At 37.3% G+C, this 10,916-nt stretch overlaps 1 protein-coding gene across 6 annotated transcripts in view; it reads left to right on the top strand.

Moving 5' to 3' along the window:
* WIPF1 (WAS/WASL interacting protein family member 1) overlaps window positions 1-10,410 on the top strand; it is a 168,291-nt gene extending 157,881 nt beyond the window's left edge. For all 6 annotated transcript variants that reach the window (XM_072612371.1, XM_072612373.1, XM_072612375.1 and 3 more), the window contains 3 exons: window positions 2,330-2,542; window positions 3,216-3,329; window positions 7,115-10,410. In XM_072612371.1, the coding sequence (XP_072468472.1) occupies window positions 2,330-2,542; window positions 3,216-3,329; window positions 7,115-7,170 (383 nt within the window). In that variant the 3' untranslated portion in view covers window positions 7,171-10,410. The remainder of the gene's footprint in view (window positions 1-2,329; window positions 2,543-3,215; window positions 3,330-7,114) is intronic.
* Window positions 10,411-10,916: the final 506 nt, after the last annotated feature.

Below are 10,916 nucleotides of genomic sequence, written 5' to 3'. Positions count from 1 at the left end.
TCTTTCTATTATGTCAGTATTTTCCTCAAGTGAATGTATTTTTCTTCCAATTGGGAACTGAATCCCACTTTTCTGTGGGACACATATTGGCATTGGGAAGACAGTTTTTCTGGGGATATTTAATTAATTTTCTAGCCTCTTCTCATTTCATCTGTTTCTCTTTGGTCCATTTAACTGTTTATTATTAGCAAAGGACATCCCTTGAGTTGTCGAGGGAACATTGGAGGTAAAATTTGTTTTCTTATTTGTTAATTCTAACAAAGAATCCAAAGAAAGTGACCCAGAGATTGAAATTGTTAGTAAAGTGAATTATTAGTAAATAATTATTATTATTTAGTAGTAAAATTATCATTAGTAAAATTAGAACTTATTAGTATGTTATTAGTAATGTTACTTAAATTCATCTACTCCATTTTAAGGAATAATTGCAGTGCAAAAGTACTCTTTTTTGTCTTTCTATTGACTTACTACTGCACAATTAACCTGCATTTGAGAGAATAAAGTCTCTTTATTTTGCAGTTTTAAAAGAATCGAGGGACTCTTTTTGAAATACTTGCTCAGGAGGTCCATAATTTCTACCACTATATGGAATCATTTCAGAAATAATTTTTAAAGCATTTGTTTATGCCTTTTTACATTTGCTTTAGTGAATGTTCCTGGGTTCCTAACTGAAATGTAAATTAAGTTTAGTCTGCTTTCCTCTTGGAAAGTAAATTTTATGATTGGTTTACCTTTGGGCAAAACAGAGAATTAGCAGATTCAGAATTAGAACTCCTCTCTCTCTGAAATTTGCCAGCTAATCTTTTTTTTTAACCTAAGTATCCAAGGGCCTCTCTGAAGAGGAAGATTAAAGAGGGAACTTCTGTTTTCAAGATGACAACTGGTTGTTTCCTAATGATACTTCTACCGGGGATGGATTGTGGTTGGAATTGTTCATTACAGAAGTGTGCCTGTTGAATAAGTCAGAGATACTTTGCATTTAAAGGACATCTTACTTCTGTGTACCTCAAAGGACTTTTTATAAAAGAAAAAACATCTTGCTGTTTTTTATCATTCAGTCAATAAGCATTTTTTAAGTACTTATTGTATGCCAGGCTCACTGCCAAGTGCCTTACAAAAAGAGGTAAAAAAAGTTCCTGACTCTCAAGTAGTCTAATGGGGGAGATAATATACAAAAAAAAAATATGCAATATATATGAAAATATGCCCTCCAAAATTACAAATGAGGCTGTCTCAGGACACTTACAAGAGTTACTTCCAGCTCTAAATCTCTAACTATAGTTAGTTCTGCAAATAAAATAACTAATAAAATGACTCAAAAAAGATAAAACATTTTTCAGTATCCAAGTATTAAATAATTGGTTAGATCATTCCTTGACTAAAGTAGAACGTTGTCTGATCTCTAGCAACACATTCAACAGACTACTCAAACAACCCCTTAGCCTGGAAGTGTGCGTTACCTTGTATACATACCAGTGAATATGCATTTATGTACTGCGTAAAGCACTAGGGGGGCAAAAACGAAAATGAAGCTGTTTCCTCTAAGAATTTGCATTCCATTAGGTTAGATACATATATATTTGTATATACTTAAGTGAATATGTATCTTTGTTTGTGGTTCATCTACGCTTGACTATTTTGCATCCCCCTTAATTATAGTAACAAAAAGCAGATACCACATCTTCTCCACAGAAGCATAGATTCAGAGCTGGAAGGAATGTAAGCAGTTACCTAGTCCAAACCCCTTATTTTACAGATGATTAAATAAAACCTCCTCATTTTACAGATGACAGGATATTTTGATTATTTTTTTTTTAAAACAGAGTATTTTTTTTACTTAATGAGGGAAATGAGGCCGCAGGAGATTAAGTGGTGCGCCTGAGTTCCCACAGCTGGGATTTGAACTCATGTCATCCCAACTCCAAATTATAATACTTTTTTCCACACAGCCTCTCACAATTGCTAACATTTACATAGCACTTTAAGGTCTGCCAAGTGTTTTACGTGTATTATCTCTTGATCTTCATAACAATTTTGTGAAGTGGTTAGTGTCATTATTCCCATTTTGCAAATGAGGAAACTGAGACTGAAAGAGGTTTAGCATTTAGCTCAGGATGACACAACTAGTCAGTATCTAGAGTAGGTTTTGAACTTATTTTCCTATTTCCCAAGTCCCTACTCCATGCTATATCCCACCTAACTACCTTAATAGAGGTATGTTGAGTGCCATGTAGCCAAAGAAGACTTGCTTATGCCTTGTTATCGATTATGATGAAAACATGAGGTGCCATATTATATTGTCTCTCTCTCTCTTTTTAAAATGCTTCAGGACCTCTTCCACCTCCTCCACCTATAAACAGAAATGGCAATACTTCCCGAGCACTGCCTTCTACTCCTCAGCTGCCTTCCAGAGGTGGATTAGAAAACCAGAGAGGTAGCCCAAGACCTCCTCTTCCTCCAGACAGGCCTGGCTCTGGAGCTCCACCTCCACCCCCACCCTCATCTGCAATGAGGAATGGCTTTCAAGACTTATCAGTTGAAGGTAAGATATGATTCCCACCTATTTTACATGGCAGCTGACCTGTTTCCTGTACTATATGCAAATTATTGCTAAATAACGTCTTCCTTAATTCCTCCCACAGTCTCAATGTAAAATTTTAGGGCCCCACAGTGACTTAAGACTAAAGATAGTAAGGGCAGAAAAAAAAAGACAGATGATTTTTCCCTGATCTACATAGTCTTTGTTTGCCTCCCATTGTAGCAAGATGGAGAATTACAAGATTCTGGGTTGATAAAAAATGATGACTTTTTCTTCCCATATTACCTTATTTCTAGACAGTTTGCAAAGAAGGAAGAGGCCCCTTGTCAACTGCCATTGTTGTGGGAGTCATGTCAGTGAATCATGCTCCTTCATTGGAGACGACTCTGGTCCTAGCCAGCCCAGTACTTTCATTTCTTTTACAGCTGATCACGTCATTATAGTTCTGTGAATCTATCAGATGTGGCTTCTGTGGGTGATATGCTGATTAGCAAACATGTTTTAGAACATTTGCTATATTGAGTTTTTGTTAAAGTACTATTAGCTTTTCTTTTATGTACATAAACCTAATGTGGTTTGAGCTCAATTGTGCTTGAATTTCATTCAGTCCCTTTGGTTAAGTTTACTCTTATAGCAGATTGTCTAGTATTGATTATGCCATCTGATCTTCCTTCAGATGAGTGGGAAAGCAGATTTTATTTCCATCCACTATCTGATTTGCCGCCTCCGGAGCCATATGTACCAATGACCAAGAGTTATCCCAGTAAAGTGGCAAGAAATGAAAACCGAAGTAAGTATTTCCCTAAATGTGCTTGAGTGATTTAAACCTGGACTCATGAGAGTAGGTTTTATTGTTGGTAACATCAATTTGTCATTACAAGAGGGGGAGGTCTATCAGATGGGAGAAGAGATTAAGGATTTCCTTTTGGGACCATTTGAATTGATTACTTCCAGCAATTAGAAAATTTCCCCATAAAATGAGGATTCTGAATATACTCAGTGTGTCCTCCAAAGACAATTCTTTTAATAAGTTACCAATTTAGTATGCCTTTGATTTCCTAGTAAATTGAAATTTTATTAGATTGTATGCTTCAGTAATTCCATCTTCATTTTGACCCATTTGAGGCAACACAAATAGAGCCATTTTCCTTTTCTGAGAGAAGAAATGTATTGGACAAACTTTGAATTAATTAAAATAATAACTCCATTTCCATGTAGTCCTCTTTTCTGTTGGAAGCATAAGTGTGAAAGACTAGAAAATATGAGAAAACTCAAATTTCTGAAAATAACTGTAATCTTAAGAGGAAGAAAAGTGCTTCGCAAGGGAAAGCTAGAGTTGAATGGGCTAATGGCACTGTGCATGGGACAAGGAGACAAGTGTAAAAGCTGTTTTAGTCTTGGAATGGAAGGGTTTAGCAGCTGATTAGATGGGGGAAATGAGGAGTGAGAGAGAGGGAGAGTCAGAGATGACTGAAACTTTGAGCCAGGATGACTAGGATGATCATGATGCCATCCACAGAAATAGGAGACTTAGGAGGAGCATATATAAGTGGGAAATGGATGATTATGTGGCTACCTTACCCCTAAATACAGAGCACAGCCTCAGCTCCAATCCCAGAAATAAGTGAAAAAGGCTTTTGAGGACCTTGATACAGCTGTCACAAAACACACTAAAAGTAAATATTTTCATCCATAGGGTAAACCATTCTGCTATCACTCAGAGCCCATTTATTCTTCCTCACCACATAATTCTTCATAAGCTTGGTTAATTAGTTGTCCACCACCTCCAACAGATTAGAACCAGCAGACTAGAAATAATGAGTGACAAGTGGTTAGAAGCCTAAACGCTGACATCAAATCGAGGTGGCAGTCTCACATCAAGAGAAGAGACAAAAAACCAAAAAGTAGACTTAGGATCATGTTATTAATGCACAACAGAATAACAGATTTCGTAATGATAATGATAACTGACATTTATATAGCGCTTACTATGTGCCAAGCACTGGGCTTTAACAATTGTTATCTCATTTGACTCTCACAACAACCTGAGAAAGTAAATTCTACTATTATCCCCATTTTAGAAATGAAGATACTGAGGCAAACAGAACTTAAGTGACTTGCCCAGTATCACACAACTAGTAAGTGTCTGAGACTGAATTTGAACTCAGGTCTTCTGACTCCAGGCCCAGGGCTCTTGCATTATGGCGCCACCTCGTTGATTATACTGAGATAGCAAGGTTTAGGAAATGGACTTAATGATAGACAACACCCAGAGGAGGAAGCTTCTTCTACCAATGCAGATTGGCATCTTTTTAGCAATTTATAATCTTAGAGAGTTGTCTGGAGCAGTTAGAAGTAGTAACTTGTCCAGGATCACAGAGATAGCATATATCAGAGTTTCAACTTGAAATTGGGGCTTCTTGGCTCCAACTCCAACTCTCTACCCATTGTACCACACTGCCTTTTCCTGAATTAACAAGAAAAAGTTAAATTGCATTTAGTATTCCCTGTTTAAGAAGGATGACTAATACATTTTAAGATTGTTTCCACCAAAAATAGTTTGAATAGTCTTGAATAAAATTCAATAGCTTGAATAAACTTTAAGCACTTGGGATTCATTTATTAGGACAACTCATTTCTTGACAGAGTCCCCTAAATGGGGCATCACTAGATGATACTCCTGTCAGGCAAATACAGAGCTTGTAGTTCTTGATAAAAAAAAAAAATCAGTCTTTGAGTGAAGCATACACCTGTTACTATTACACATTTTATCACAGGAGAGAACTTGCATAAGGAAGATCTAATTGTATTTCTTCCCTTTGGGGCTACTGCTATGTCTAGGTGTCTTTAAAGGGATTAGAGTTTTGTGTTCTAATGTAGATAGGGAGTCTAAATATCATCCCTGGTTTCATCAGAACTTTCTTAATCCAGCTGGAATATGATTTGTGTATTTAAATCAATTGCCAAGCTATCTTCCAAAATGAAAGATAAGAATTGAATATGGGTGTTAGGGGCACATATTGAGACAGCCATGGGTGCTAAGTCACTGAACCTCTCAGTTCCTGTTCTTCCTGGCTCCCAGGTAACTCTCTAAGACTATTATTTATAGATGACTTGCAGATGGAGGGACTTTCCACATTGGGAATGCCCTGTACTCTGCAGAACAAAGCAAATATGTACATGTCATGATTTATACTTTATAGACATTGATCTTATAAAACATAATTTTTTTGTGTGGTGCCTCCTACTATTTATCTGTTATAATCTATGCCAGCAAATAATTCTTATATAGTCCTGTTGTCTCCACACAGACAGCAAGATCAGCTCACAGGAGCATAGGTTCACAGATGTAGAGCTTAGAGTGACCTTAGAGGTCATCACGGTCAAACCCCTTATTTTACAAGTGAGGGAGCTGGGACCTGGAGGGTTTAAATGACTTGCCCAGGGTTACATAGCTAGTAAGTGTCTAAGGTATGATCTGAATCCAGGTCTTTCTGACTTTAAGTCAGGCACTCTCTCCACGATGCTAGTTCCTGGAAGGAACTCAGGTCTATTGCTGTGTCCGCTGTGGGTTTCAGAGTATATATAGTGTGTATTGAATAACAATGGAATACAACTTTTCTAAATTACAACCCATTTTGTGGAAGCTCCCTGAGATGACTCCCCTATGGTATGACAATCCCTGAGGATTCCTAATTAGCTTAATCCCATCTTGTGAGGAAACCAAACTCTCCCTTCAGTTCCCTTCCACTCCCAGAAACCCAGTTCTAATAACTGTAACAAGTGGCATTTTTATAGCATTTAAAGGTTTACAAAGTATTTTACATGTGTTATCTCATGTGATCCTCACAACAACCTTATGAGATATTTCCTCATTTTATAATTGAGGAAACTGAGGCGGACAGAGGTTAAATAACTTGCCCAGGTCACATATCTAGTAAGTGTCTCAGGCAGATTTTGAACTCAGGTCTTTCTAACTCCTTCTATTACTATAAAAACATTGTTTCAACTAGCTGCCTCTGTATCCTAATATATTCTCATGTATCCTAAAGTAGACATCTAGCATAACTGTTGAGATTATAGGAGATGAATAGAAAGCCAGGCCCCAGTCATGGGGGCATTTAACTATAACAGAAAAGCCTAGTTGCCTTGTGACCAGTAGCAATCCTGAGTATTTTGAATGGTGTTATACTGGTGTTACACCTGATAACTGACCATTATAAGTGCTTAACAAATATTTGTTGTTGTTGAGGAAACATAGTAGCCTTGTACATGTACTCAACAATCCATGGTGAGTTACCATGTAACAACACATGCTTTTTAAGCACCTGTTTTGTGCAAGGTACTAGGTTAGACACAATGCTCCCCAAAGCGCTGCCTTTAAGAATGCTAGAATCAACTTCTGCTCCCTTCACTTCGTACTGACATAACTGTGAGTTTGTTTAAGGTGTGTAGGGTCAGCAGGTCTATAATTATGTAACTGTCCATTTATTTTTGTGCAGAATAAATTACACTTTTTAACCCTTGTCTTGACTTTTCCTTCATCATTCTTTTTTTTCCCCTTCATCTTTAAAGGTGGCTCCAACAGGAGGGAAAGAGGAGCTCCCCCACTTCCGCCAATCCCCAGGTGAATGGGGTGGCCAACCTGCCCCGGCCCAATTGCTGTATTTACCTGAACCGAAGAGCTGCTTCTGTTGTCACCGTTGGAAAATCAGCCCCCTCACCCTAACCCCATCCTTGCCTCTTTTTTTGTGTCCCCTTAGTGTGGCTAAAGGGCAAAAGGTGGGGCTGTTGGGATGCATGTATGGATTTTGTGGATTTATCAAATCAAGTAATAAAATACACCTAGAGTTTATGACCAGTATATAGATATATATACATATATACATACATACGTATGCATGTATGCATATATATAATGTATATGTATATATACATACATATATGTATATGCATATATGCATATATATAATGTATGTGTATATATATACATACATATATGTATTACCTTCAAAGCTATTGCTTGCTTCAGGGACTGCCTGCAGGTAAAGCCTCTCATGACAAGTTGACAAGTAATGAGAGTTTTGAAATTCCCATTAGCAGCTTTTAAAGAATAATGTCTGAGCATTTACTGCCTATTTGCCTTAAACCTATACTTGTTAAAGCCTATTCACTCACCAGAAAATGTCATTTTCTAAGGAAGCTTGCTTATGTAATTTTTCTCCCCCATCTTTGCATGCTTGGCCTACTTCCTACTTCTGTGAACCGCAGACCAGCTAGGGGAGTTTACTGAGCTCAGGCTCAAATGATGCTTTCATCTGAAGCCCACCAGCCCTTGGCAATCTAAGGTAGGGTCTGAGAGACAGAGAATAATGAAAAAACCTCTTTTTTTTACAGCAGTGTACCACAATCCCCCCACAAAGACAACCAATAAATGCTTTAGTAGTTAAAGAGTGAACAGAAAAAAGAAGTTAGGATCCCATTTTCCTCATTAGATGATTGACAGCTAAATGTTGTTTTCCCCCTCTTCTCTCCACTACACCATACACACACACGCTCACACACACACACACACACACACACACACACACACACACACACACACACACACCATTGGACAAACTTTTAATGCCTGAACTTGGTGAGTACCTCAAGATAGAATTTGATTGGGTAGAGTTTGTGGTCATGTGGAAATCATCCATTAAAGATAAACTGAAGGTCCACAAGTCTCCCTGGCTCAAACCTTGCTGGTTTATCCATCTGTATGTCTCCTGCTACACCAGTTTGAAGCAACGTTTGTCTTTCTCCCTTTCTGAGGCAGATTCCATGAAATCTGCCTGGCATTAGTCCAAATGATGATCCAGAGTAGGAAAGGAGAGAAAGTTAGGAAAATGTTGCATCACGTGCTATTTTCTGAAACATGAAAGAAGAAAAACAGATTTGAGTAAGTGAGCATAGGGTCTTGAAAATCCAAGGCTGAGGCTTATTGAAATAAGAGTGTTTTGAAGGGATAGAACACTGGAAAATGAAAACTGTAAGAAAAAGTTCTATGATGGGACCCAATGTCTTGGTGCTCTGTGAATGAGGCTTAGATAAGAACTATAGGAAAAGCCAGATGTTCCTTTTCATAGTTTTTGTTTTGTTTACAGAGCTTTAATGACATTTTTATCTTAAAATAGAATGAAGGGAGGGGGCTGGGGTGGGAAAAGAAGTTTCCATCTAAATATTTTATATAGTTGGTTGTGTCTAAAATTGTTTCATGTATTAGTTGTTTTTTAAAAGCACATTAATGAGCATATTTAGATCTACCCAAATTTTGTATTACAGTATCAAATTATTATTCACAAGTTAATGGTTAACTAAAAAAAAAAATCAATCCAAAAAATCCAAAAGATGCATTCATGTTTATAGAATAAAGTATTGTCACATTTGTGTCCAGTAGTACTTAGGGATAGATAATGAATTATTAAGTTACCAGTTTGAATGTACTGTTTTTTATGCCTCTCCTTGGCAAAGTCTCAATATGAACATGATTGGTTCGTCTTCCCTCCTGGGTCCCACACTTATCTGCCAGGCAGTGAAAGATTTAGAGTCTGAAGAGTTATTGCAAGGGCTGGGCCCAATATGTCCAAAAGTGCATTTTCATTATGATCTATGATATTTGGAGAATTTATCTACTGAACTAAATCATCTTTCTGAAAACCTCAGAGAAGATGCAACCTGTTCAAGTGGTAAGAGTTACAGGAGTCTCTGGAGTTACAGGACCTGGGTTCAGATCCCTCCTCTGATGCTTACTACCTGTGTATGCATTCACTTCCCCTGGGTCTCAGATCTATAAAGGGATTGACATAGATAGCCTCTGAGGTCCCTTCAAACCCTCTCTACATGTGTTCTTGTTTTTGATATGATTTTAACAATATAACATCCCTACAATGGTGACTAAGGTCAAGCTTTTGAAATTATGGCCCTTGGTCTTCAATATAAATATGTTGAAAAGAAAATGCTCCACGTTTTATAAACGGAACAAGTAGTTGACTTGGTACATTCTATATCCCAGATTTTCAGAGAGCAGCCTAAATTTGAGTATCTCAACTCAAAGTTGCTGACCACTTGGAACTGATATAGTTAGAATGTATTTTTTTTAAACAATGAATGTTCCAATATTCCAAGGATCTCTGCTTGCTTTCTTTGAAAAAAAAACAAAACCCTTTTCTAGCCAAAACTTCTCATAGCACCTCTATGGTAAAACTACAAACAGAAAAAAGAAAATACTACTGCAGAAGATACAAAAATCAGCTTTTTTTCCTTCCTCCAGATCGAAGATGACTATATCTGTTTTCATTTTCCATAAAAGTTTTAGGTATATTCAAGATGCAATACAGTATTTTAACATTCATCATATCATTTTATATTAAAGTGTATTTACAGTATTAAGATTCAGTATTCAATATTTATTTCACTGTGCATTTTGTTTAGTAAAAAGGGTGAAGCAAGAAAAAATGCTTACTCCATTGGTGCCTTATTTTGTGATTTGAAAAAATCAACTTTTTTGTGTCTATAGCATATTAGTAAAAAAAAGTTAGGCTTGGATATTTTAACATCTAATACAAATTATGAGAATTTCTTATATTATTTTAGTAGCACAAAAGGGATGATTGTTAAAATGCCCCGTGAATTTCTTTCTATCCTTTCCTACTTTGGCAGTCAGGGGCTGTAGAAGCGCAAAGAATAATTGTTTTCCTAGCACTGCACTGTAAACCTGCACATTTTGATACCTGTTTGTTGTGGAGTAGCTTAAATGATGGGGCTCAGTCAGCCACAGTGGTCTGTGCCTTTTAAAATTAGCCAGATAATAAATAAAATCAGAACGATCAAGCGTCAGCTGGTGGTTTTTCTGTAAATATTCATACAGCAGGTGAAAACTGAGCGTCCATTTTCTGCCTTCCACCATGGAGTCAGGCCAGGCTTCCCCCAGAACCATAAAATACACCTGGAAGCAGAAGGACCTATGCAAATGGGTTAGTATTTCCTAGTTCTCCGTCCTCATCTCTCCGGGTTTTTGTTGGGGATTTTTTGTGAAAATCTATGCAAGAAGTCATATGTGAATTTTCTTAGAGCAGATACTCACATTCACCTAACATAATAATGCCAGGAATAGCAGGAGAAAGTAAATTTGGCAAATGGAGAAAGCCACCCCACCCTTGTGGGGCTGACTTCCTCAGGCTACATTATAAGGAGACATGGCCAAGAGTGGCCAAGAGTGAGAGGCATAGATGGGGTGATGGCAATGTGCATGATTGGAGGGAGCTTGCAGATCAGTGTGATCACAGATTCAGGGGATTATTAGAGTGGTGATTTGCAGATTCATGGGATTCTT

This window comes from Notamacropus eugenii, chromosome 5, assembly GCF_028372415.1.
Source record: "Notamacropus eugenii isolate mMacEug1 chromosome 5, mMacEug1.pri_v2, whole genome shotgun sequence".
Taxonomy (NCBI): domain Eukaryota; kingdom Metazoa; phylum Chordata; class Mammalia; order Diprotodontia; family Macropodidae; genus Notamacropus; species Notamacropus eugenii.
Note: the sequence above shows the minus strand (reverse complement) of the source record. Positions and strands in the feature narration are given on the sequence as shown.